We start from the raw sequence: 23,091 nt of genomic DNA on the forward strand, positions 1-23,091 counted from the left end.
AAAATTTTTTTTAACAAATTTCACTTAGCAAAATACACCCAAAAGGAAATCACAGTAAAGAAAGCTTTAAGTCAAGGCCTCACCAATTCCTACAGTATTAGTAATGTGTCTCAATTTTCAAAACTAACTTTTAAAAAGCTTAAACTTAACCTAAGAGATTTTAAATGAAAATAAACTAGAATGAACAAACATGAGAAATGTTCCTCTTTGAATTAGGGATCTAGCACCTTGAGTTTCCCAAAAATCTCATCTCCCCAATGTGTTCATGGTGATATGGTGTAAAAGATCCACATTTGATGTACTTAAAACTACTTGAAGTCAGATAACATCACCCCCTGAAATACGCTACCAAAATATTAAAGAAAAAACCAAAAAACTGAAAACAGCTTTAGTTTACTCAATATCACATGCCAGAAGAAAGTTTGCATGAGAAAACACTGAAGAGGTAACTTTTTAATCCAGATTTCACAAACTCATGGTGCAAAATGGGTCCCCACAGCTTCTTCTAGAGTATTAACTGCTTTTCAATGGTTGTTGGTTGCCTATGAAAAATTATAACTCAAATGCTTTATGAAATATAAAATTAGTCATATCCAGTCATGCTGTTCTGGCCACTGTAGCTAGCAGCTCCATAACAGCCACTCACAGATGGGCTCTCAAGGCCACTGTAAGTGGACTGGGCTGACACCCCCATGCCTTGCATCATCTGGCTGCTGTATGCCCCATTGCTAGCCCCTGTTGTGGAATTCAAGAAAAGTTCTATGTATCTATGCTGCATGTTGGCCCTGTCTTTGGACATAGCTGCCACAGCTTCTTCGTGAGTGGCAAACTCAACATCAGCTTCGCCCGTCACTCTTCCATCAGGGCCAATCTCAATATGGACTCTTACAGGATTGAGAGGAGAGAAGAAGTTGTAAATGTCATTCTCTGTAGCTTTATACGGCAGCCCTCTCATATGGACACAGTGTCCAGTGGTACTCTGGACAGTGAACTCGCCATCTCCATATCTGTGGTCATACACCCCCGAGAGACAGTAACTGAGGTCTCTTCCAAACATGTCAGCGGTAAAGCCGTAGCCATCGCTGAGACCGCTGTACTCCTCATAGCCCCCATAGCCTGCACTATAAGCACCAGACCTCATCCTCTCCAAGCCTGCCTGCTTGACAATGCCAATATATCTCCTGGCTGTACCTGGACGGTCATAGGGCCCTGGCCGCTGTACAGACATAAACTTCAGAGGGGGATCCGAATATGTCCTAACTTCTTCCTGACTGCTCTTGAACACTTCAATATACCTGTGCCCTATTCTCTCCTTGTGCTTTCCTAGAGCCTTCTCAGCTAACTCCTGTGAGGCAAACTGCACAAAGGCTTCCCCTGTAATCTTGCCCTCAGGGTCCACAGGCAATGTGATCCCATTTGGCACGATTTCCAACCCTGAGAAGAACTGAACAATTTCCTCCTTGGTGCATCCAAATGGGAGTCCTCGAAGTCGCACGAAGCCATCATTAGCAGTGTCAGCACTGTTTGGACCACTGTGCTTCAACACCCAATCCATCTCGGTTCTGTGGGACTTGAACACCTCAATGTACCGGTGTCCCATGCTTTCCCTGTCCTTTTTAAGGGCCATTTTCACGTCATCTTCGGATTCAAGTTCAACAAAAGCCTCACCACTCTGCCTGCCTTCTCTAGTGTAGATGAAATGAATGCCTGCGGACCCGTCATGAATTATGCAGCCGGAGAGGAAATTCTGCACATCCTCAATAGAGCAGGACCAGGGCAGGCCACGGAGCTTGACCACAAAGCCTTCACCTCCCTCAGGGCCCAGCATCATGGACACTTGACAGGGCAGACTTCAAATAAACTCAGCTGCTGCTTTTTGTAGCTGAAAAGAAAGCAAAATCTACATAATTTTCCCTTTCATATGTATAACAAGAACATGCAGTAAATACAATTTTCTCCCATTTACAGAGAAGAAGGTTAAGAGAAGTTCAAATACACCAAATACACTTGAATTTAAAATTCAATTCCAGGTCTTTAAGTGGGGGGTGTTTAAGACCTCTATGAGACTCTTGGACATCAAGTAAGAACAAGTGATTTACAGTCTAGTTTAAACCACAATACAGGCTAACATTTCCTTTGACACTGGGAATTGGTGTTCTCTTTATAAACAATGCTGCAAGGATTGTTTATAAAGACAGCAATGGCTTGCTGAGTCTAAGGATCATTTTTTTTTTCTAGATTGTCAAACTTCTCGGGTTCATAGAAAAATTATCACCCTGGCCAGGTAGCTCAGTTGGTTAGAACATTGTCCCAATATGCCAAGGTTGCGGCTTCCATCCCGTCAGGGCATATGCAAGAATCAACCCTCTCTCCCCCCCCTCTATAATCAATTTTTAAAAAAGTTTCAACATTAGCCCTAGCTGGTTTGGCTCAGTGGATAGAGCTTTGGCTTGCGGACTGAAGGGTCCCAGGGTTTGAATCCGGTCAAGGGCACATGCCCAGGTTGCAGGCTCGATTCCCAGCAGGGGGCGAGCAGGAGGCAGCCAATCAATGATTCTCATCATTGATGTTTCTCACTCTCCCTTCTCCCTTCCTCTCTGAAATCAATATATATGTATTTTTAGAAGTGTCAACATTAGAAACTTTTTTTTTGGGGGGGGTGGGAGTATCAACATCACATAATATATATATTTCTGTTTCGTTTTGTTGAAGGACTAGGAAAAAAAAAATCTCAAGGTGTCATAAAGTACATTATGGCATCTGGCAGCCAGTCAAGCAGAAACAGTAAAGGTCAAATCCAACTGGAAGGACAGTTTTCTGAAGAGGAGGAACCGAACCATTATATGGTAATATATGCATAAAAGACAATATTTTTAGTGATCAATGCTCAAAATGGGCACATAGAAGGATATGGAAATTAAATGTTTCATGAAAAGTGTCATTTCACATGAAGTATAAATTCAGCCATTAAAATCAGTGGTGCCCTAGCCAGTATGGTTCAGTGGATAGACTCGGCCTGCAGACTGAAGGGTCCCAGGTTCGATTCTGGCCAAGGGCACATGCTTAGGTTGCAGGCTTGATCCCCAGTAGGGGGTGTGCAGGAGGCACCTGATCAATGATTCTCTCTCATCATTGATGTTTCTATCTCTCTCTCCCTCTTCCTTCCTCTCTGAAATCAATAAATAAATTTTTAAAAAATCAGTGGTAAAAGATGCCTTAAGAAATGTGGGCATGCCTCTAGCCAGTTTGGCTCAGTGGATAGAGCACTGGCCCTGGGACTGAAGGTCTCTGGTTCAATTCTGGTCAAGGGCATGTACCTTGGTTGCAGGCTCAATCCCTGGCCCCCGGTCAGGGTGTGTGTGGAAGGCAACCAATTGATGGGTCTCTCTCATATTGATGTCCCCCCCACTTTCATTCTCTCTAAAAATCAATGAGGAAATATCCTCAGGTGAGGATCAATAAAAAAACACGAGCATATTAGAAAAAGGTAAAAATAAAGCCTTAGCTCAAATAAATCACAAAACATCCCTCATGGAATTGAGGTAGTTACACTATTAGTGCAAAATATGGACAAATGTATAAAAAGAACTCCTAAACTCGCCCAGCTGACATGGCTCAGTGGTTAAGCATCAACCTTCAAACCATATGTTCGGATTGTGAGCTCTATCTCCAGTGGGGGCGTGCAGGAGGCAGCCAATCAATGAATCATTCAACACCGTTTCTATCTCTCTCTCTCTCTCTCTCTGAACACACACATACATACAACTCCTAGTTTTTCCTAAAACAAAACAAAACAAACAACCCACAATTTAAAATATAAAAAGAATAATTAGGTAATTTGAGCTAAGAAATAGCAAGCTGGTAATAACTGCACTAGTATCAGAGAGAACAAATTATTGACAAGTTATGTTTTGATCCATCATAATTTTCATAATTTAAATTCAATGCAATAAATTTGAGGCCTCTGCCTCAAATTCAATGAACCCATGATTACTCTCAGGTGGTCCCATTCTCCACCGTAACCATGCCCCTAAGCCCTATCAGTAACTCTTGACTTCAACTATTAAGGCTTCTTCAGTCTGAGCAGACTGCATGTCGAAGAATGAGCTAAATAATTCCTTCGTGATCTCAATGATCAAATTGTCATTTTCTTTTTGCATTGCCCTCATATTTCTAATTCCTCTGTCAATATCCCATACCAGGATCTGTTTCTTAAAACTTCTCTAAGCATAATCACTCAATCGGCAGCTGAAGTGTTCCATGGTAAGGTGACTTTATGTCACTCTCCCATTCAAAGTCTCGGTGGCTTTCCACTAACATTGGAACAAACCACAAGGCTAAGGGTTTCTAAGGTCTTGCAACTCTGGCCTGCCACACACTATCCACTAGCTGGTATCACCCCTTAATTTTAAAATCTTGTTTATTCCTGTGCCTGAAATGTGCCAGGCTCCCTTGGATTTGACACACGTGGTAATTCTCTCCAAATATATTCCACCCAACCTTCTGTCTAGCTAAATCCTACTAATCCTTAAAGCCTCAGCGCAAATATGCTACGGTTCCAAAAGATCTTCCCCTTGCTACAAACTAAATCTTATGATTCTATGCTCTCATAGCATAGAACTTGTATTCAAACTGCATTGAAGTCTATGTCAGTTCTGTTGGTCACAGCGGCCCCACCCCACACCCAGGCACTGAAGGCTGAAGACCAGCAAGGAATTAATTTATGGCCACATGGGGGTATCTTCCTCTAGAACAGCGGTGGGGAACCTTTTTTCCTGCCATTTGGTTATTTATATTATTTGAAGGCATACAAAATTACCAACTTAAAAATTAGCCTGTTCTACTTGGTCAAACATTACCTCATCCCTAATGCCTTTGGGAGGGCCAAACCAATGACTTCTCAGGCCTTAGAAAGGCCTGTGGGCTGGAGGTCCCCCACCCCTGCTCTAGAAAATGGCAGTCCGGTTAGGGTGAGAAAGACATGCAGGAAACATAAAAGAACAGGCATTTCATAACAATCAATTATGCAATTAAACACCACATAAAACTAAAATATTTCCACTTTGCTTTCATAATCCTCTACACGTGTATATTGTTTGCCGAGACAGTACTGAGGACAAAAATTTTTCAATTTCACATTCCTAAGAAAATTTTATGCTTGAATAACACTAACATAAATTACATTCCTTAAATTAGCTCACCTTAAAGAACAAGGAGGGATGCCAACAGTCGGAGACACTCCTGGTAGGTACGAATTGTCCTAAAAAAGAGCAATATGGCCACCTTGCCTCAGTGCCGAGAACTCACCAGAGCAACCAGAGACGTGGTCCAGGCGCCTTCCTCTGAGAAAGCGGGGCTGGGGGCTGCCCTAATTCAAGTGCACACCTGCCCCGCCCTCAAGCACTTAAAAGATTTACCTTTTCATAGGGTAATACGGAGGATTAACAGCAAGGCAACTCCCACTTGCCTGGAGGGGACAACTCAATTCCCTATTTCTATACAAAAAACTACCTGAAGAAAATTTAAGTATTGAGGGCGGGTGGAGCAGGAGTACTCGCGGGGTGGGGTGGGGGGGGGGGGGTCGGGGGTTGGGCAGCGTGTCTTGGGGGGGATGGGCTCCAGAGAAAGTCGGCCAGGGCTGTAATTTACAAACACCCCTGGGTGGCAGCGTGGAGACAACACTTTCTTTCCCAGTTTTACTCGATAACTTCACTTCTTGTGACCTGACATTAACCTTTTGATTAACTGAGGAAGAATAAGGGGAGGAAATGTTGAATGAAATATGCTTTCAATAGGAAAAACACTGTCCCCGCCCACAGCCACGCGATAAGGCTGCCCCAAAGGCCTGACTAGGTGCTGAAGTACAGGAAACGTATCTGAAAACTAAGCTACAGACAAAGAACTGGAACGTCGTTAATTTCTCTGAACGTTATCCATTTGCCTTGTCTTACTAGCCTCCGTGATAATCACAGGAGGCACTATTTTGGCGGGAGGTTGGGGGGAGACCTTGTATAAATATAAATTGTTAGTTTTAAGTGCTATATCTGGGGCGAGATTCCGCATTTCTAACAGACTGCCTAGACTCCCGCGAGGCTCTCCCGAAAGAGCCCATCACTCTACTGGTTCAACGGGATTTACTCAAATTCAGGCAGATCCAATCAAGATAAACTGGGCGCGCCCTCGCGGGCCGGCCGATTAGGTTTATCTGTGCAGTAAACAAGGCGCTCAAACCGCACCTCCCACCTTCTGGAAGGTTCAGGGACGGGAACTCGGCCCTCCTTCCCAGCCGTGTTCTAGGGAGGCCCGAAGCGATTTCCGCCCTCATTTGTAAATTAATTTTAACCCGCAGCTGGCAGCACGCACAGCCAGGTTGTCCGGGACGTCTTAATGACCCGGAAACTTCTATTTCTAAATCTCAGCCCGCGGGAGACGCCCCTCAGGTCACACGGTTGACTTTTTGGCTTTAAAACTTACCGCTGAGGGGAGCAGGGCCGATGTCGATTTTCATCAAGCGAGCGCGGTTTACAGCCAAAGGACCCCGATTCCACCCGCCGCTCAGAAACGCAGAGGGCTCCGGGGGAACTCCAGGCGCATCTCCCGGTGGTTCACCTGAAATTGAAACTGCCGGCGGTGAGGACACGTTAGTGCGAGGCGGAGGCGCCGCCAGCCGCCAGGGGCGCGTCGGAGCGGTTTCGGCGGGAAGCGTGGCGGCGGTCCCGGACGTGGAGCTCCTGGGGCGCACCGGGCACCGGAACTAGGAGCAAGAGTTCGCCCCGCCTCCGACCTGGTGCCCGACAGACCCCGCGGCGGAGCTGGGAGTAACGCTGGACCCTAGGGCGCCCGAGCCAGCGCCTGGGCGGGGTCAACGGCCGCTTCCGGGGCGGAGCGAGCTGCCGCGCGGGGGGGGGAGGGAGAAAGCGAGCTGCGCGCGCGCGGGGGGAAACCTGAGGGGGGCAGGGCGGGGAGAGCGGATCACCCGGACGCGCGGGGATGGGGGATGGGGGATGGGGGATGGGGGGTGGGGGGTGGTGAGAGTGCACAAGGCCCTAGGCTTCCCAAGCCAGCGGCGGGAGGGGAGGCCCCGGGTCCGAGGGCTTACGGGAACGCCGGGAGTAAGTCCCCGGGTAGCTAGAGGAAGAGTTCTCGCGCCGGCTCCAACGGGCCTCGGGGAGGGGGGCGAAGCTCCTGATCGAGGGGGGCTTCCCAGGGAGGCCGAGAGAGTTCCCGGGACCCGCAGGGAGACAGCGGCTTCCAGGGCTGGGGCGGAGCTCCCGAGTCGGGAACTTCCTGGGACGGGTGGGGGTGGCGGAAAGTTCCTGGGGCAGCGAAGGAAGAGTTGGGGTGGGGGGGCGGTGGGGAAGAGTTGCCCCAATCGCGGGGGTGAGGGTGGCCGGTGGGGGGGGGGGGGGTCGCCCGCTCGCGGCGGCTCACCACGACTGGCCTGGGGTCCGAGTCCGGAAGGCCGGCGCGCGCGGCTGCGTCCCGTAGGCAGAGGCCGCGTGACTAGGAGGGCGGCGAGCGGACGTGGGTCACGGGGTGTAAAGGAGGAAGTGCCACGGCCGGGCCCGCCAAGATGTCACCAATGGAAACGCGTCCTGCAGGTGCGGCCCCGCGGCCCGCGCGGTTGGCTCAGGCAGGAAGTGGGAGGGAAGAAAAGCGACGAGGAAGCGCGTTCCGAGGGCTCAGAAGGTGCCAGTGGGAGGAAAGTCCAGAGTACCAGGGGAGGGGGGGAGGGCGGGCAGCAAGGTTACGTGGAAGGAGAAACCGTAAAATTTAAAGGAAAAACCCATCTCTGAAGGCAGGAAGAACTTAGAATGGGAACTAGTGGATACACCTTAAGCACCTGGTTTTGTAGCTTTGACTGGACTCAAGTCAAAAGTTTGCCGTTTTTAGAAGATTAATTTTAAAGCACGCAATTCTCAAAACTATATATCCAACGAGCAGCTACATTTTAGAAACCTTTAAATCCTAATTCAAATGAACACACTGGAAAACAAGGCAATTGCAGTAATGTGAGTAACGACTTATATCAGGAATCATAAACTAGAACTGAAAAGTAGAGACAAATGAGCCAACCCTTCAGCAAATTAAGCTCCAACAAAAAAGGGGGGCATTTACTCAATAAAGGGAATTTAAGAGACTTATCAAGGATTTACAATGCATGGGACATTTTTGGATCTTCATTCAAACCAAATGGTAAACATTTATGGGACTGGGACAATTTATTTGAATATTGACTAGAAATTTGCTTTTAACAAGTTATTTTGGATATCATAGAATTGTAACGTTTAAAAACAAAGGAATTAACATTTAGAAATGTATTTTGAAGTATCTGTGGATGAAATGGTGTGATGGCAGGGATTGCTTCAAAATTAAGTAGATGGGGGATGTAGAGAAAAACTGTCCATAATTGGTAATTGTTGAAGCTGGGGATAGGATTCAAAATCTAGCCATCCCATCAAAAGTGAGAAATACACTAAAAACTCACACATTCAAGATAAGCAAAATAATATTCTGAAATTTATGGAAAAAAATATCTCTACAGAAATGAGTACCTTGACTGTTTCATAAGCATTTATTTCCCTTTAAGTCCTCTTCAAAGTATATCCTCTTGGTAATTTAGTATGTCGGGCATGCATTTTCTGACTTATATTTGCTGCATTTTAGTTTTACCAGTCTTCTTAGCTTAACTGGTTGGTGACACCGGCAAGGAGAGCATTAATAATTGATTAATCATGATAATGGTTTCTGCCAGTGAAGGAACAACAAGTACAGAATACACCAGGGAGCCTGTTGTGCTCGAAGACAGAAGGCACCTGAAAGTACCTGCAACAGCTCAACAAAGGAGGAAAGCAGAGTGAGATCCTCCACAGCCCTGAAGGTCTGGGGTCTGGTTCGCTATTTTGGACTTTGGATAGAGTGTTGGCCTGCAGACCAAAGGGTCCCGGGTCCAGTTCTCTCACATCGATGTGCTTTTCCCACATTGATGTTTCTCTGTCTTTCCCTCTCTTCCACTCTCCCTAAAAACCAATGGAAAAATATCCTCGGATGAGGATTAACAACAACAACAAAGTGAAAGGATTTGAGTGATGTGCAGTAGATAAAATTACCCAACTAGAGTCATTCATTAACCCAGAAATATTGTGCACTTACCACAGGGGTGGGGATCCTTTTTTCTGCCAACGGCCATAACAGTAAAAATAAAATAATTAATTTTTAGAAATTCATTCAAGTGTTTGTGAATGAAATAGTGTGATGGCTGGGATTTGCTTCAAAATTATCTGAGTGAAATAGATGGGGATGTAGAGAAAACTGTCCATAACTGGTAATTATCGGAGCTGGGTGATAGGATTCAAAACTAGCCATTTTATGTAAAGTGAGAAGCAGACAAGAAATAAATGTCTGATGACAAATTCTGAAATGACAAAATACTAGAAAATGAGGATTAACATTGGGGTTCTGAAGAAGTGACATTTAAATAGACCAGAAGCAATGCAGAGGTAGGAACGTGAAACTCCATTCCACCCCACCCCCACAACCTCCAGCCACAATAGCTAAGGTTTCAAAGTATGTTAGAAGACCATTATTAGTTTTTTATTCCTTTGTATTATTACCCTACTTAGTCCCCCTGATGTTTGTTCGAATTCTTTATAATTTAAAAATGCAACCCCTTGCTAGGATGTTTTGGTGTTGGTTGCTTTGTATAAACATTTTTATTTTGTGCTTAATCCTTTTAATCTTTATATTCAGTTATTATATACCTACATTTCCCAGGGGCTCATGCACCCGAAGTGTGAAGAACTCATCTAATTTGCACAACATGCAAGTTCAAGATACAAAGCTACCTGAGAGAAAATTAGAGATGAGAGAAGGTGTAGATGGGTCATGAAATACACTAACATTTTAAGTGTTTATTGCTATTACTATATTTTTATCCATCAAAGGGGATAGGTCATGTTCTGTAAGCAACAGGAAAGCTGTTTTCTATTATCTTTTAACTATTGGGCCCTTTAGTTTACTTAGAATAACTAAATCTGGAATTAGAATACACTATTTTTCCTAAATATTTAGTTATCTAAAGCTGTGTTAACTAAAAAAGCAAAAATAGTATAATATGATGCCAGGTAAATTACATCTATAATGCTTGCATTGAAATTAACTTAAGGGATGAATTTTTATCCAACAGAACAAGTAACCATTGCTCTCTCTGTTTAAATTTCAATGATTTAACGTTATATAACAAAAAAAATTAATATAAAAAAGTGAGATTGTTTACATTTTTTCATACTAAGTCTCAAAATCCTGTGTGTATTTACTTTTACAGCCCTTATCTATTTGGACTAGTACATTTCAAGTGCTTACTAGCCACACGTAGCTAGTACCTACCATAGTGGACATTGATCTATACGATGATTTTCAACCTTTTTCATCTCATGGCTCACCAACTGATTTAAAAAAATAGGTATAATTTTGACTTATCCACACAGGACAGCTATTGTTGTGTTGGCTGATGTCATTTTTTATTTGACACTATAAGGGAAAAGTGGTCAGTGCCCCTGACTCTTCTCTCTCTGAAATTAATAAAAAGAAACACTGCTATTAGATTTCCCTTGCTAAAGATAAAATCTGTTCTCAATTGAGAGGGAAAATTAATCACTTGTATTAATTGGTAGTACTCTCCCCCATAGTAAGAAATATGATTCTAGCCTAAGAAATGAAAGTGAGGAGGGGAGATTTTTGCTAAAGAAAATAAAATTGCTAAGAAGATAATCTCCCAGTTACCCCACTCCCTAACTTTCCTGTAGCTCTCTCTCCTGAAGCAAGCAGCTCTGGGGTGGGTAGATTCTGGAGCCCAGCTAAAGGCCTCAGAAGGGGTGTGGGTTACACTTATGGTCTCCAGGGAGAAGAACATTGCAGTACTTGCCCACAGCCTCCTCAAAGAGGTGTCCTTCAGGGAGCCTAGAGCTTCCTCCTGGGGCTCCGTGGAGAGATGTTATCTTGTCAGGTCCCAAGCAGCTGCCACAGGAGTGGAGACCGCTATAGCACCTTGACTCAATGTTCACTGCTCAGGGACCACAAAGCACACTATCCATGAGAGTGGAGAACAGAGCCAAGAGGAGGGAAGGAAAAGGACAATGTACTTGAGGGGCTTCCAGCACTGGAAAAGAATACCACACATAAGAAAACAGCTTACAACAGCAGTTTTCAGAGCACAAGAAGTGCTGGGCAAAATCATAATATTTTAACAGAAAAAATGAGCACTTTCAGACAATCAAATGCAGAATTAACTTTCCAGTACTAAAAATTGAGTTGAAATACTTTGGGTGTATTGAGTTAATAAAAATACATTAAAACATACTAAATTAAAATAAGAGTGTGATAGGAATTTGTAATATAATAGGTGAGAATTTTTTAAGAGGAGGTATACTGTCAGGGGAAACCTAAAAGTTTAGAATTTTTCATTTCAGTTTCGCATTACCAGCCCCCCATTAAATTTTTTTTTTAAAAATCTATTTTAGAGAGGGAGAAGGGAGAGAAACATCTATTTGTTGTTCCATTTATTTACGAATTCACTGGTTGATTCAGGTATGTACCCTGACCCACAATCTGTCAGGACTATGTTCTAACCAACTGAGCTACCTGGCCAGGATTCCCCCCACCCCCACCTAATTATCACAATTTCTCTATAAATTGAGAACTGGGAAAACTTTCCTGACCATGTCTCAAAAACCAGAATATGGGGAAAATAACATAAAATCTGAATACATTAAAAACCAAGCCACCTCTGCATGGCTAAAACCACTATAAGCTAAGCAAAAATACCAATGATAAAATAGGAAAGATATTTGCAATTTATTTCCCAAGTGTTATTAATAAAGAGCTTCTAAAAGACACAAAATGTCCAACAATCCAAACAAAAAGGGCTTAAACATGAAAAGATGATGCTCAACTTCACCCATATAAGACAAACTAAAATTTTAAATAAAATAACACTTAAAATACCTATCACATTGATAACACAGAATTTTGCTAACACATTTCCTTGACAAGTTTGTAGATAATAAGCAGGAACTCCAATACTGTTTGTGGAAATATTAAATGGTTCAACCCTTATGGTCAAAAAAAGGAAAAAGATACCTGCAAAGGCTGTTCACTGCAGCACCACATCTAGTAGGAAAAAACTAGAAACTACCCAATACCGCCGAAACCGGTTTGGCTCAGTGGATAGAGCGTCGGCCTGCGGACTGAAGGGTCCCGGGTTCGATTCCGGTCAAGGGCATGTACGTTGGTTGCGGGCACATCCCCAGTGGGAGGTGTGCAGGAGGCAGCTGATCGATGTTTCTCTCTCATCGATGTTTCTAACTCTCTATCCCTCTCCCTTCCTCTCTGTAAAAAATCAATAAAATATGTTAAAAAAAAAAACAAAAAAACTACCCAATACCCATCACTAAGGATCCAGGTGATGAACTTTGGTGGATCCACTTAATGAAGTATTTATTATACTTTAAACCAAGGAAGCCAAGAACCAATTTGAAGAGCTCCCACTGGCCAAAAATTGGATACCTTGAGCCAAGAGAATAAAACCTATCATGGGTAAGAATACAGACTGTGTGTTAAAATTCATGAATTCATAATGGTACCAGAAAAACTGTCTTTGGCACATGCTAGGGACTGAGTTCAGTATGCTGGATATTGATAAACATAGGAATAAAAAATGTAACCAGCCAGCTAGTCCAGTTAGTTAAAGCATCATCCCAACAGTCCAAGGTTGTTTGAAACCTGGTCAGGGCATATACAAGAATCAACCACTCTAGCTGGTTTGGTTCAGTGGCTAAAAGGGTCAGCCTGCGGACTGAAGGGTCCCAGGTTCAAAGGCACATGCCTGGGTTACAGGCTTCATCCCCAGTGGGGCATACAGGAGGCAGCCAATCAATGATTCTCTCATTGATGTTTCTACCTCTCTCCCTCTTTCCCTTCTTCTCTGAAATCAACAAAAAATACATATTTAAAAAAACAAAAACCAACCAATAGCTGGAACGGTGTGGCTCAGTGGTTGAACATCAACCCATGAACCAGGAGGTCATAGTTCAAGTCCTGTCAGGGCACATGCCCAGGTTGTGGGCTTGGCTCCATCCCTGATAGAGGAGGACATGAAGAGGCAGCCAATCGATGATTCCCTCTCTCACTGATATTTCTCTCTCTCTCTCATCAATGGAAATATATCCTCGGGTGAGGATTAAAACAAATATTTTTTTCAAAAAGATATAATCTACCAAATATAAGGTGTGCTCTTATTTGTTTTTTTTGTTTTTTAAAAAAATATATTTTATTGATTTTTTTACAGAGAGGAAGGGAGGGGGATAGAGAGTTAGAAACATCGATGAGAGAGAAACATCGATCAGCTAGCTGCCTCCTGCACACCTCCTACTGGGGATGTGCCAGCAACCAAGGTACATGCCCTTGACCGGAATCGAACCTGGGACCCTTGAGTCTGTAGGCCGATGCTCTATCCACTGAGCCAAACCAGACAGGGCAGGTGTGCTCTTATTTGAATACCAATTCAAACCTACCAGCTGTATAAAAATATTTATTAATCCTGGCTGGTGTGGCTCAGTGGTTGACCATTGACCCATGAACCAAGTTTCAGGCTCAATACTCAGTATTTGAAAATGTATTATAAAAAAGAAAGATCTGAGTCCCAGTCCCAGCTGTGTCACTGAACAAGTGACTTGTCTCCTGGTCTCCATTTTCTCATCTGTAAAATGGGGATAATGGCATATCCCCTTACAGCCTGGTCATGAACATGTGATTACAAAGAGTGAGTGCCAAGGCTCAGACCAAGGGGAGGTTGGCAGGAAGTTACCTTTGTGGAAAGGGGGTCCTCCTCCCATTTCTGTAGCCCCTCCAGGCACCTACCCTGTCTCCACATTCTCCTTCTCAGTTTTGGCCATAAATAAGAACTAACTCTTCTACTTAATTTTTTCCCTTAAGTCAGTCAGCATTTTCACTTGAATATTTTGTTTTGTTTGTAGCAAGACTCAAGTGAAAACCAATCACTTGTCAAACTGAAGTAACAACTCTAATCAATTTACAGCAATGCATACAAGAACATGAATTCCCCAAAGCAAGGATGGACTCACCCAACTCTAGTGATAGAGCAATCAATCTCTCCCAATATTAACTTACTTTATCATTTTTTGGGGGAGGGGGAAAGGGTGTGGGCACATAATAAGCTCACATTTTTTGTTGCTGTTAATCCTAACCCGAGGACATTTTTTTCATTGATATTTAGAGAGTGGAAGGGAGAGGGAGACAGAGAAACATGGATGGACCTTCGCCCACATACCCGACCGCCTGGGATTGAGCACGCAACCCAAGTAGGTGCCCTTGACCAGAATTGAACCCGCGACCCTTCAGTCCGCGAGCCGAGCTCTAACCACTGAACAACCGGCTAGGGCATATTCACTTATTTTAAAATGAAAAAATCTTGTCTAGAAATTAGCACTGAAAACAAGTTTTCACTGACATCCTAATATATTGTGTAACCGGAGAACCCAAAGTATTTCGTTACTGGAAATTCGGAAACAACTTTTAAAAAACGTGGCTAAGGGTAATTGTGAGAATTACATTAAGATCGGTAGTTTCGATGACGTTTTGAATGAAAAGATCATATGCAATTTTCAAAATTCTCCCTGCTCCACCAGGTTCAGGGCGCGCAAAGGCCTCCCCTAACCTCCGGCGTTTCCGCTTCCCACCCTCCCACCCGCGCGGGGCCAGGAAGCGGCGGCACCGCCTTCTTCAGCGTGCGCTGCTCGCGGGCTCCTCTCCCGCTGCACACGGGCCGCCGCAAACAGTTGTGAAATACAGAAAGGGAAGCACGTTCACTTGTACCGGGCTTCAAGGGAAGAAAACTGGGGGGAAGGCCGTCCTGCGTGAGGCAGGCGGGGACCGACCGGACGCCGGGTGGCGCTCTCGCAGACACCCCGAGAAGGAGGGGGGGGGAGGGGAGAGGGCGGGAAGGGGGCTCTCCTGGGCTTGTGACCGCCCAACCGTTTCTATAAAGTTTAAAGAAACCAGGGGAGGTCGGGACCCCGCGACTTGTCCGGCGTCACCCAGGCCACCGGCGCCCCCTTCGAAGAGTGAACCACGCCAAGCACGGGAGCAGAGGGCGCAGTGAGAGCGCGGAGAGCGTCCAGAAGTTTCTTAGGCGCAGTCAAGAATCAGCAAATATATTCAAAGATACAAAGAAGTAAAAGACAAGAAAAAGGGAACGGCCGATTAAACAAGCTTGCTCAGAAAAAGTGTGGCAAACAGGCAAAGACAACGAGACCAAAAAACCAGCCAAAACACAGACACAATACCTCTCAGGGCAGGAGACAAACGCAGACAGCCGCTCAAGGCACACACGCCGCACAAAGAGGAAGAAAGGCCGGCCGCAGAGACCGAAAGCGGAGGCCTGACGAGCGGGAACGTGGGAGGGGGAGGAGTCAGGCCCAACCCTTCTCGGGCTACTCCCCAGCGCTTCCAGCCACGTGAAAGTACAGCTTTCACTTTAAAACTCCCTCTCCGTCGGTCGCCCGGCGTCCTCACTCTACTCCTGCCTGGCAAGGGCGCTCGGCCGCTGCTCTCCCGGGAGTCCGCACGAGGCCCTCCTTCCCTCCATTGCTGCAGGCCCTGTTTCTGCGGACCCCAAACCTCAACCCCGAGGTCTGGTCCCAGAGTATAAGGTCCTTGACCTCAGGCCCACCTCTCCCAAAGCCGAATCTCTGCCCGCCACCCTCACCCCAGTAGGCTCAGCCCCAGATGGATAAATCCGTGTGCGGCCCTAGACCTCAGCCCCTCGATCCCCACCAGCAGAAGGCCCAAACTCTGGTTGGTCCCGAGTTTGCGGCCCTTGACCTCAGATCCGGCCTCCTGGGACCCCAAATCTCAGCCCTGCCACTCTACCCCCAGGGGGCGCTATCCCCAGTCGGTCCTAGGTGTGCAGCCCTCAGCCTCAGACCTTTTGCCCTTCCCGGTCCTCACCTCGGGCTCTGAGTCGTCCACGCTCCCTTTCTACTTCACATCCGGCACTTCGGTCGTCCCCCAGAGCACCTAGAGGAGGGTGGAACGCAGGACACTTGGCAGTTGTAGCTGAGGCAGTTGAGGCTTGTTTACCATCACCATGGAAACCCCTGGCTGCGCGCCCTGGGCGGGGCTTCCCGGAGGCCCGGAGCGCGACAGGCCCAAGTCCACAACTAGCGCCCCTTGTGCGCATGCAGCGCTTCAGGAACCGCTGCTCTCGGCCCCGCGCCCCCACACCCGGGAACTGCAGCCCCAGAACCCGCGCCCCCACCCTGCTTCTGCCTGCCGGTGCGACCCCTGCTCGGTTACCCCATGGAGCCCCACCTTTTCCAGGACGACGCAACGCAGTCGTACTTCCAAGACGGAACCGGAAGAACGCATAAAGCAGTGGGGCGGGGCCTCCACGGCGGGCATCCGGGAACCGGGACCACGAAGCAGAGCCGGGGATTGGTCAGCCGGACGGGGGCGGGACCTGCGGCGGGGGCGGGACCTGCGGCGGGCGCGGTGGGGAGGGGAGTGTCGGGCCGCAGGACAGCGGGAGTTGGGGGTGGCAAGCGTACCCCAGCGCTGAGTCCCTGAAAATACTGACAGGGAGAGCCCCCCAGTGAGCCCAAAGGACGCCTGGGTTGAAGACCAGCGTGAGAGAAGAGAGAGAGCCGTTTCCTGCCGAGGAGGAAACTGAAAACACCGGATGAAGGCTGCTCTGGTGGCAGAATTTAGGGGGAATTAATAGGTTGCTTACGAGATTAGCTCTTGGGCTAAACACCCCAAAGCCTCCGAAGGTGACTCGGAAGCCTCAGGGGGAATGCGGGCCTTTCAGGTACAGAGCACCTGAGCCCACAGGCTGGCTGGCAGGACGACCCGCCTGAGGCAGTGCAACAGATGGCTCGCGATATGTTCTAGAATTAATGATTATTACCATTTCCTGGACACTTCATAAAGAGGATAAAATCAAGGCACTCATCACAAGTTAAGCAGAAGATTATTTTAAAATCAGTAAAATTAAGGGAGTGTTTGGAGTAGTGTCAGATTATGACTGGCCAAGGAGAATAGAGGATTAGAAGAGCACAGATTGTCAAAAGAAGTATCCGAGAAAGAAAACATTGGAAGAATAAGGGCAGGAAGGTGACAATGAGAGGCAAAATTATAGAAAACAGGTCCTACAAAACTCAGGGGTTTTTGTTTTGTTTTTTGGTTAATCCTCACCGGAGGATAGGATATTTTTTCATTGATTTTTAGGGAGAGAGGGAAAGACAGAAACATGGATGTGAGACAAATACATAGATTGGTTACCTCCTCTAGGAGCCATGACCGTGGCCCCAGGCCAGGGAGGAGCCTGCAATCAAGGTATGTGCCCTTGATCATAATCTAACCCAGGACTCTTTGGTCCTCAGGGTGATGCTCTATCCACTGAGCCAAACCGGCCGGGTAGGGCCAAAACTCAGGCATTTTTAAGAAACCCCACAATGATTCCATCAGGGCTATAGAAAAATATTTTTCTGGAGAGAAAATGCAAGTAGCTAACCTGAAGCAAATATTACAATTATACCAAAAATAGTAATGCTTCCAAATTTCGGGACTGTGAAACCAGGTCCAATAAGATATACTTATGCAGTTCATTAGGAGGGACTCTGAGCCCAATGGGCTATTTGATCCCATAAAATGTGACAGTTCTCTATTATTCATCAATGATGCAGTAATCCTTTTTTTAAAAAAGTAATTTTTCCCTTTATTTTGTTATTTTCCATCACCATTTATCCCCCATATCCTCATCAGAGCTGTCTGCCTGTTCTCTGAGTCTGTTTCTATTGTTCTCTGACTGGCGTATTTTACTTAGCATGATGTTCAAATAAAGTTATTTGTGACAGTACCTTAAAGAGACCCAAGCTAGACTCCACTTAAAATTTGTAACCATGAACTTGAGTGCCTTTGTCCACCACTCCTTTGTGTTCAGCTGGGTTCTGATGGAGTAGAATTCGTCACTGACTCCGGGGTCTTCTATCAGGCCCTTCTCCACATGGATCCTGTGCAGAGAGCCGGCTCACCTTTCTCGGCTTCCTCCTTGAACTGCTGCATGTAGTCCAGGAAGGCCACCATCGCATGGTCAAACTTGTTATCCAAGAGAGGACTTTTCCCCTCGGTGCAGAACAAGGGCAGCTCAATGGGGTCCTCTGTAAATGACTTCAGATAGGAGTGGTTTCTGCAGAGGATGAGTTGCTCTGAAACTGCAGACCAATTGTGTTAGACGGAGCCACGAGCAGCAAGGCTGTTCACCCCCAGCCTGCATTGATCTCACTCCAGCAAACAGGAAAGTGGGGACACAGCCCAATCTGAAGTTATTGATAATGGCCAAGGGGCCATCATCGCAGATCTTAGCCAAGCTATCTGGTTCTGGGAGTACCACAGCCAGTTCTCCACGTTCCACAGCTCATCCTGTAATCCTAATTGCAATTTACTATAGTCCCTATGGCACTGCCTTTCCTGCTGTTCCAGTGTCTCAGTCTCAGCCTGGGCTGCCTCCAGAGCCACAGCTGCCCTTTCTCTGTTCTTCTCCACCTCCTCCAACTCCTGGACAAGCCTCGCTTCCTCCAGCTCCACAACCTTCAGCTCCTGCAGTGCCTCCCTCTCATCCTCACTTAATCCATCCCTGGTCTCCAAACAGCATTTTTCTGACTGTCAGATTCTGAGATCCTGAGCTGGGTGTCCAGCTGCTCCAAAAGATTATCAGTACAGTCCTCGCACAGGGTTGGTCCAGATCTTCACCAGAAAGGATGTCAAAAATGCCCCTCATGGCTTTCTGGATGCTACTGAGAGTCCCCCAGCAAGGTGAAGTTGCTGGGACCGTACCTGGACATCTCGCCATCAACAGGGAGGGTCCAGCCATAGGCACTATCCTGTAGCTTTGCAACATCTGTCTCCACCCTGGAGGTGGAGCCTTCCTCCAGAGTTTCTTCTGGCTGCCCCTAAGCTGAGGGGAACTTTGAAGCTGCAAGTTCTTGGCTGAAGCCAAGGCCGAGGTCTCCATGGACCAAATCAGCTTCAGGGGCTGGTGGTAGCACTGGCAAATGAAGCAGACGGAGGACATGGTGGAGGTCTTGACTTTGACCATTGATCCTAAGTTTCCTCTAGTAATCCTTATAGTCTGCGAGTGAGACTAGGGCCTTGGCCTGGTTATGAACATGCTCCGAGTTCGAGGGAGCTATCCCAGGTGGTCACTATGATTTTATTTTCTTCTTTTTCTGCCTTTTATTTCTGGAATTTATTGGAATGACATCTTACCTAATAATAGACAAACATGTAAATTGACTGTACCTCCACTATACCCACAGCCAATCAGGAGTGAGTATGCAAATTAACCCAACAAAGATGGAGGGTTAATTTGCATATGCAGGTACGAAGCAGCCGGGAGGAGTGGGACGCCTGCTATGAGGGGGAGGAGGGGCGGCGGAGGGAGCTACAGGAGCGGTGCTCTGGCCTGGAGCGAGGACTTGTAGGCTCCTGGGTGGCCGGGAGCGAAGCCGGGGGAAGGAAGGCCTATTCTTGCACAAATATCGTGCAACGGGCCTCTAGTTGGTTAATAAAACTTTATGGGTTTCAAGCCGAAACCGGTTTGGCTCAGTGGATAGAGCGTCGGCGGCCTGCGGACTGAAGGGTCCCGGGTTCGATTCTGGTCAAGGGCATGTACCTTGGTTGCGGGCACATCCCCAGTGGGAGGTGTGCAGGAGGCAGCTGATCGATGTTTCTCTCTCATCGATGTTTCTGGCTCTCTGTCCCTCTCCCTTCCTCTCTGTAAAATATCAATAAAATATATTTAAAAAAAAAACTTTATGGGTTTCAGATGTACAATTCTATAATACATCATCTCTATATAATGTGTTCACCAAGTCAAGTCTCCTTCCATCATAATTTATTCCCCCTATACCCTTCACGCCCCTTTGCCTCTGGCAATTACTGTACTGTTGTCTGAGTCAGTGAGCTTTTTTTCCTCTTAATCCCTTCACCTTTTTCACCAGTCCTGCAACCCCCCTTCCCTCTGACAGCTGTTAGCCTGTTTTCTGTATCTATGAATCTGTTTCTACTTTGTTAGTTTATTTTGTTCACTGGATTGCACATATGAGTGAAATCAGATGGTACTTGTCTTTCTCTGACAGGCTTATTTCACTTAGCATAATGCTGTCCAGGTTTATCTATGTTGTCACAAAAGATAAGATTTCCTTTTTTATGACTGAGTAGTACTCCATTATGTAAATGTACCACAGCTTTTTTATCTGCTCATTTATTGATGAACACTTGGGCTGCACTATGGGGTTTTTTAGAGGTGAGTGCCAGCACAGTCACTAGTGCCACAGACCTCTGGCCTTTTCCACAAATGTCTGGCCCATCTCACCAACTGGAGAATGCTTGCCCACACTTGGTCTACTTGGACCACTTCAGCTATGGGGCCATAGGGGCCTCCACCCTTTTTTTTTAACCTTTGTGTCCACAAAAGTATCTCCCCTAAGCTCTGAAATCTAAGGAGATATTTTCTGATTCTTGGGAGTACCTGCCCAGAGGTCTATGGTTCAGAAACAATTAAACTTGGAACAAATAAAGGTCACCCCAAGATATATTATCTTACAGATTGACCTGCCTGTTTTTTCCCTGTTGTTTATATCAGTAGATTAGCACAAATTTAACATCTTTCAATAAATGTTTTGTTTTAAAATAAGCTCCTCTCTGGAAACCACTAATATATAACAAGTGATACAGCAGTATTGTCCAGGGTCTATTAAAATTTTCCAATTAACCCTTAAAAGAACACTGTACACATTAAACTTTGACCCAGAGAGTGTCAGTGGGTAGGCAGAATCACCATAGCCCAGTGAAGGCTCTTAGTTAAAATCACAGTATCTGTTGCACAGCAATAACGATAGCTAACATGTATTGCACCTTCACTGTGCTTTGCACTGTTGTGAATACTTAATCACATTTAAGCATAGCAACCCAACAGTAAGTGGTATTACTATCATCACAGTTAGTGGAAGAAAACTGGGGTACAGAATCATTAAGGTAACTTTCCTAAGATCACTCAGCTTGTAGGTAACAGGTCTGAGCATGGAGCTGAGTCATTCTGGTTCCAGAATCTGGACTCTTAATTGTTAACCCTTTAAAAAAATATTTATTTCAGAGAGGAAGGTAGAGGAGAGAGAGAGAGAAAGAAACATCAATGTGAGCCGAAACCGGTTTGGCTCAGTGGATAGAGCGTCGGCCTGCGGACTGAAGGGTCCCGGGTTCGATTCTGGTCAAGGGCATGTACCTTGGTTGCGGGCACATCCCCAGTGGGAGGTGTGCAGGAGGCAGCTGATCGATGTTTCTCTCTCATCGATGTTTCTAGCTCTCTATCCCTCTCCCTTCCTCTCTGTAAAATATCAATAAAATATATTTAAAAAAGAAACATCAGTGTGAGAGGAGAGGAACATCAATGATGAGAGAGAATCACTGACTGGCTGCCTCCTGCACGCCATATATTGGGGATTGAGCCCACAATCCAGGCTTGTGCCCTGACCGGACATCGAACTGTGACCTCCTGGTTCATAGGTTGATACTCAACCACTGAACCATGCCAGCCCAGCACTGTTACACTCTTAAACCCAGGGAGAGACAGAAATTTAGGCTAATTCACAAACCCTTTCCCATCTGAGAGAAGGAAAGGATGAAGTGAGAAAGCAAATTGAAGTGCCCAGCTATAGTATATATAGGTCCGGTCCAAATGTAATGTATCTTCTTGAGGTCAGGTGCTCTACTAGGTAGAGATGAGGGATAAGATAACCTAGGTGGGATTCAGGCAAGTTCAGTCATTACCTCATCAAGTTAATTTTTCTTTTTTTCTTTTTTAATACTTTATTGATTTCAGAGAGGAAAGAGAGGGAGAGATGGATAGAAACATCAATGATGAGAGAGAATCATTGATCGGCTGCCTCCTGCACGCCCCCTACTGTGGATTGAGCATGCAACCAAGATATGTGCCCTGACCAGGAATCAAACCATGACCTCCTGGTTCATAGGTCGACAATCAACCACTGAGCCGTGCTGGCCAGCTAGTTAATTTTTCTTAATCAATATAGAAAAATGCACCTTTGAAGCAACACCAATGCTTTTTCAAGAAGTAAGTCACCACCTGGTTTGCAATTCTTTCAGGGACTTACAATTCTTTCAAACAGCATTTTGTGTTGAATAGTGAAAGGGGTTGTGGCACCCCCTGAACTTGATGGTTACTTGCTTGGATTGGTCTCTTTGCCTAGCAAAAGACTGCAGGCGGAGACAGGGCAGTATTGAGTATCTGCTCTTACTTTGACTGCTTCCTCGGCAGGCCAGGCCTGCAACTAGTCCTGACTTGGATGATAGTGAGCTAAGGGGCTAGCTCCCTCCATTGTGAATTGTCAGCTTTAGCCTGATCATAAGTTTTTCCGCTCAAAAGTATGTAGCTCCCTTCACTTACTGGGGCCTCAGAAAAGTCAGAAAATCATTTGGATTAAGATGTGCTGTTATATGTCAATTATAAAACTGGATGGAAAAAAAGGTGTTGGGTGAAATGCAGCTTGCAGCTTCTCTGTGCCTCTCTGTTTTTTGTTTGTTTGTTTTAATGTTTTCATTGATTTAAGAGAGGAAGGGACAGGGAGAGAGAGAGAAGAACATCAAGGCTGAAAGATTAGTGATGTCAATCCTGCATTGTCTTCTGGCCTCTGTTTATTGTTTGTCGCTGTTCCATGGGTTTTATTTATTTATTTAAAAATATTTTTATTGATTTCAGAGAGGGAGGGAGAGTTAGAGAAACACCAGTGATGATAGAGAATCATTGATGGGCTGCGTCCTGCATGCCCCCTACTGGGGATCAAACCTGCAATCCAGGCATGTGCCCTTGATCAGAATCAAACCTGGGACCGTTCAGTCCACAGGCCCAGCTGTATCCACTCAGCCAAACCAGCTTGGGCTGTGCCTCTCTGTTTTAGTAACTTCCATTGGACAGAGCATTAGCCTGTGGACTGA

At 45.8% G+C, this 23,091-nt stretch overlaps 1 protein-coding gene and 1 pseudogene across 8 annotated transcripts; both read right to left on the reverse strand.

Annotated features, from left to right (window-relative positions):
* Nucleotides 1-438: 438 nt before the first annotated feature.
* Nucleotides 439-16,451, reverse strand: HNRNPF (heterogeneous nuclear ribonucleoprotein F). 7 transcript variants are annotated; one of them, XM_080687251.1, is made up of 5 exons: nucleotides 16,390-16,451; nucleotides 16,027-16,095; nucleotides 6,475-6,609; nucleotides 5,202-5,260; nucleotides 439-1,882 (listed from the first exon to the last, which is right to left on the reverse strand). In XM_080687251.1, the coding sequence occupies exon 5, from the start codon at nucleotides 1,829-1,831 to the stop codon at nucleotides 584-586; it is 1,248 nt and encodes a 415-aa protein (XP_080543377.1). In that variant the 5' UTR covers nucleotides 1,832-1,882; nucleotides 5,202-5,260; nucleotides 6,475-6,609; nucleotides 16,027-16,095; nucleotides 16,390-16,451; the 3' UTR covers nucleotides 439-583. The 7 variants fall into 7 exon arrangements, with proteins under 7 accessions (XP_080543377.1, XP_080543376.1, XP_080543381.1 ...); XM_080687250.1 differs by having other exon boundaries at nucleotides 6,475-6,621; nucleotides 16,390-16,444; XM_080687255.1 differs by lacking the exon at nucleotides 16,390-16,451 and having other exon boundaries at nucleotides 16,027-16,376.
* A 1,413-nt stretch (nucleotides 16,452-17,864) lies between these two features.
* Nucleotides 17,865-19,304, reverse strand: LOC308257499 (beclin-2-like; annotated as a pseudogene). Its single transcript has one exon. The product of its transcript is annotated as a beclin-2-like (transcript).
* Between the last annotated feature and the right edge of the window lie 3,787 nt (nucleotides 19,305-23,091).

Source organism: Plecotus auritus (genome assembly GCF_963455305.1).
Source record: "Plecotus auritus genome assembly, chromosome: 9".
Taxonomy (NCBI): Eukaryota; Metazoa; Chordata; class Mammalia; order Chiroptera; family Vespertilionidae; genus Plecotus; species Plecotus auritus.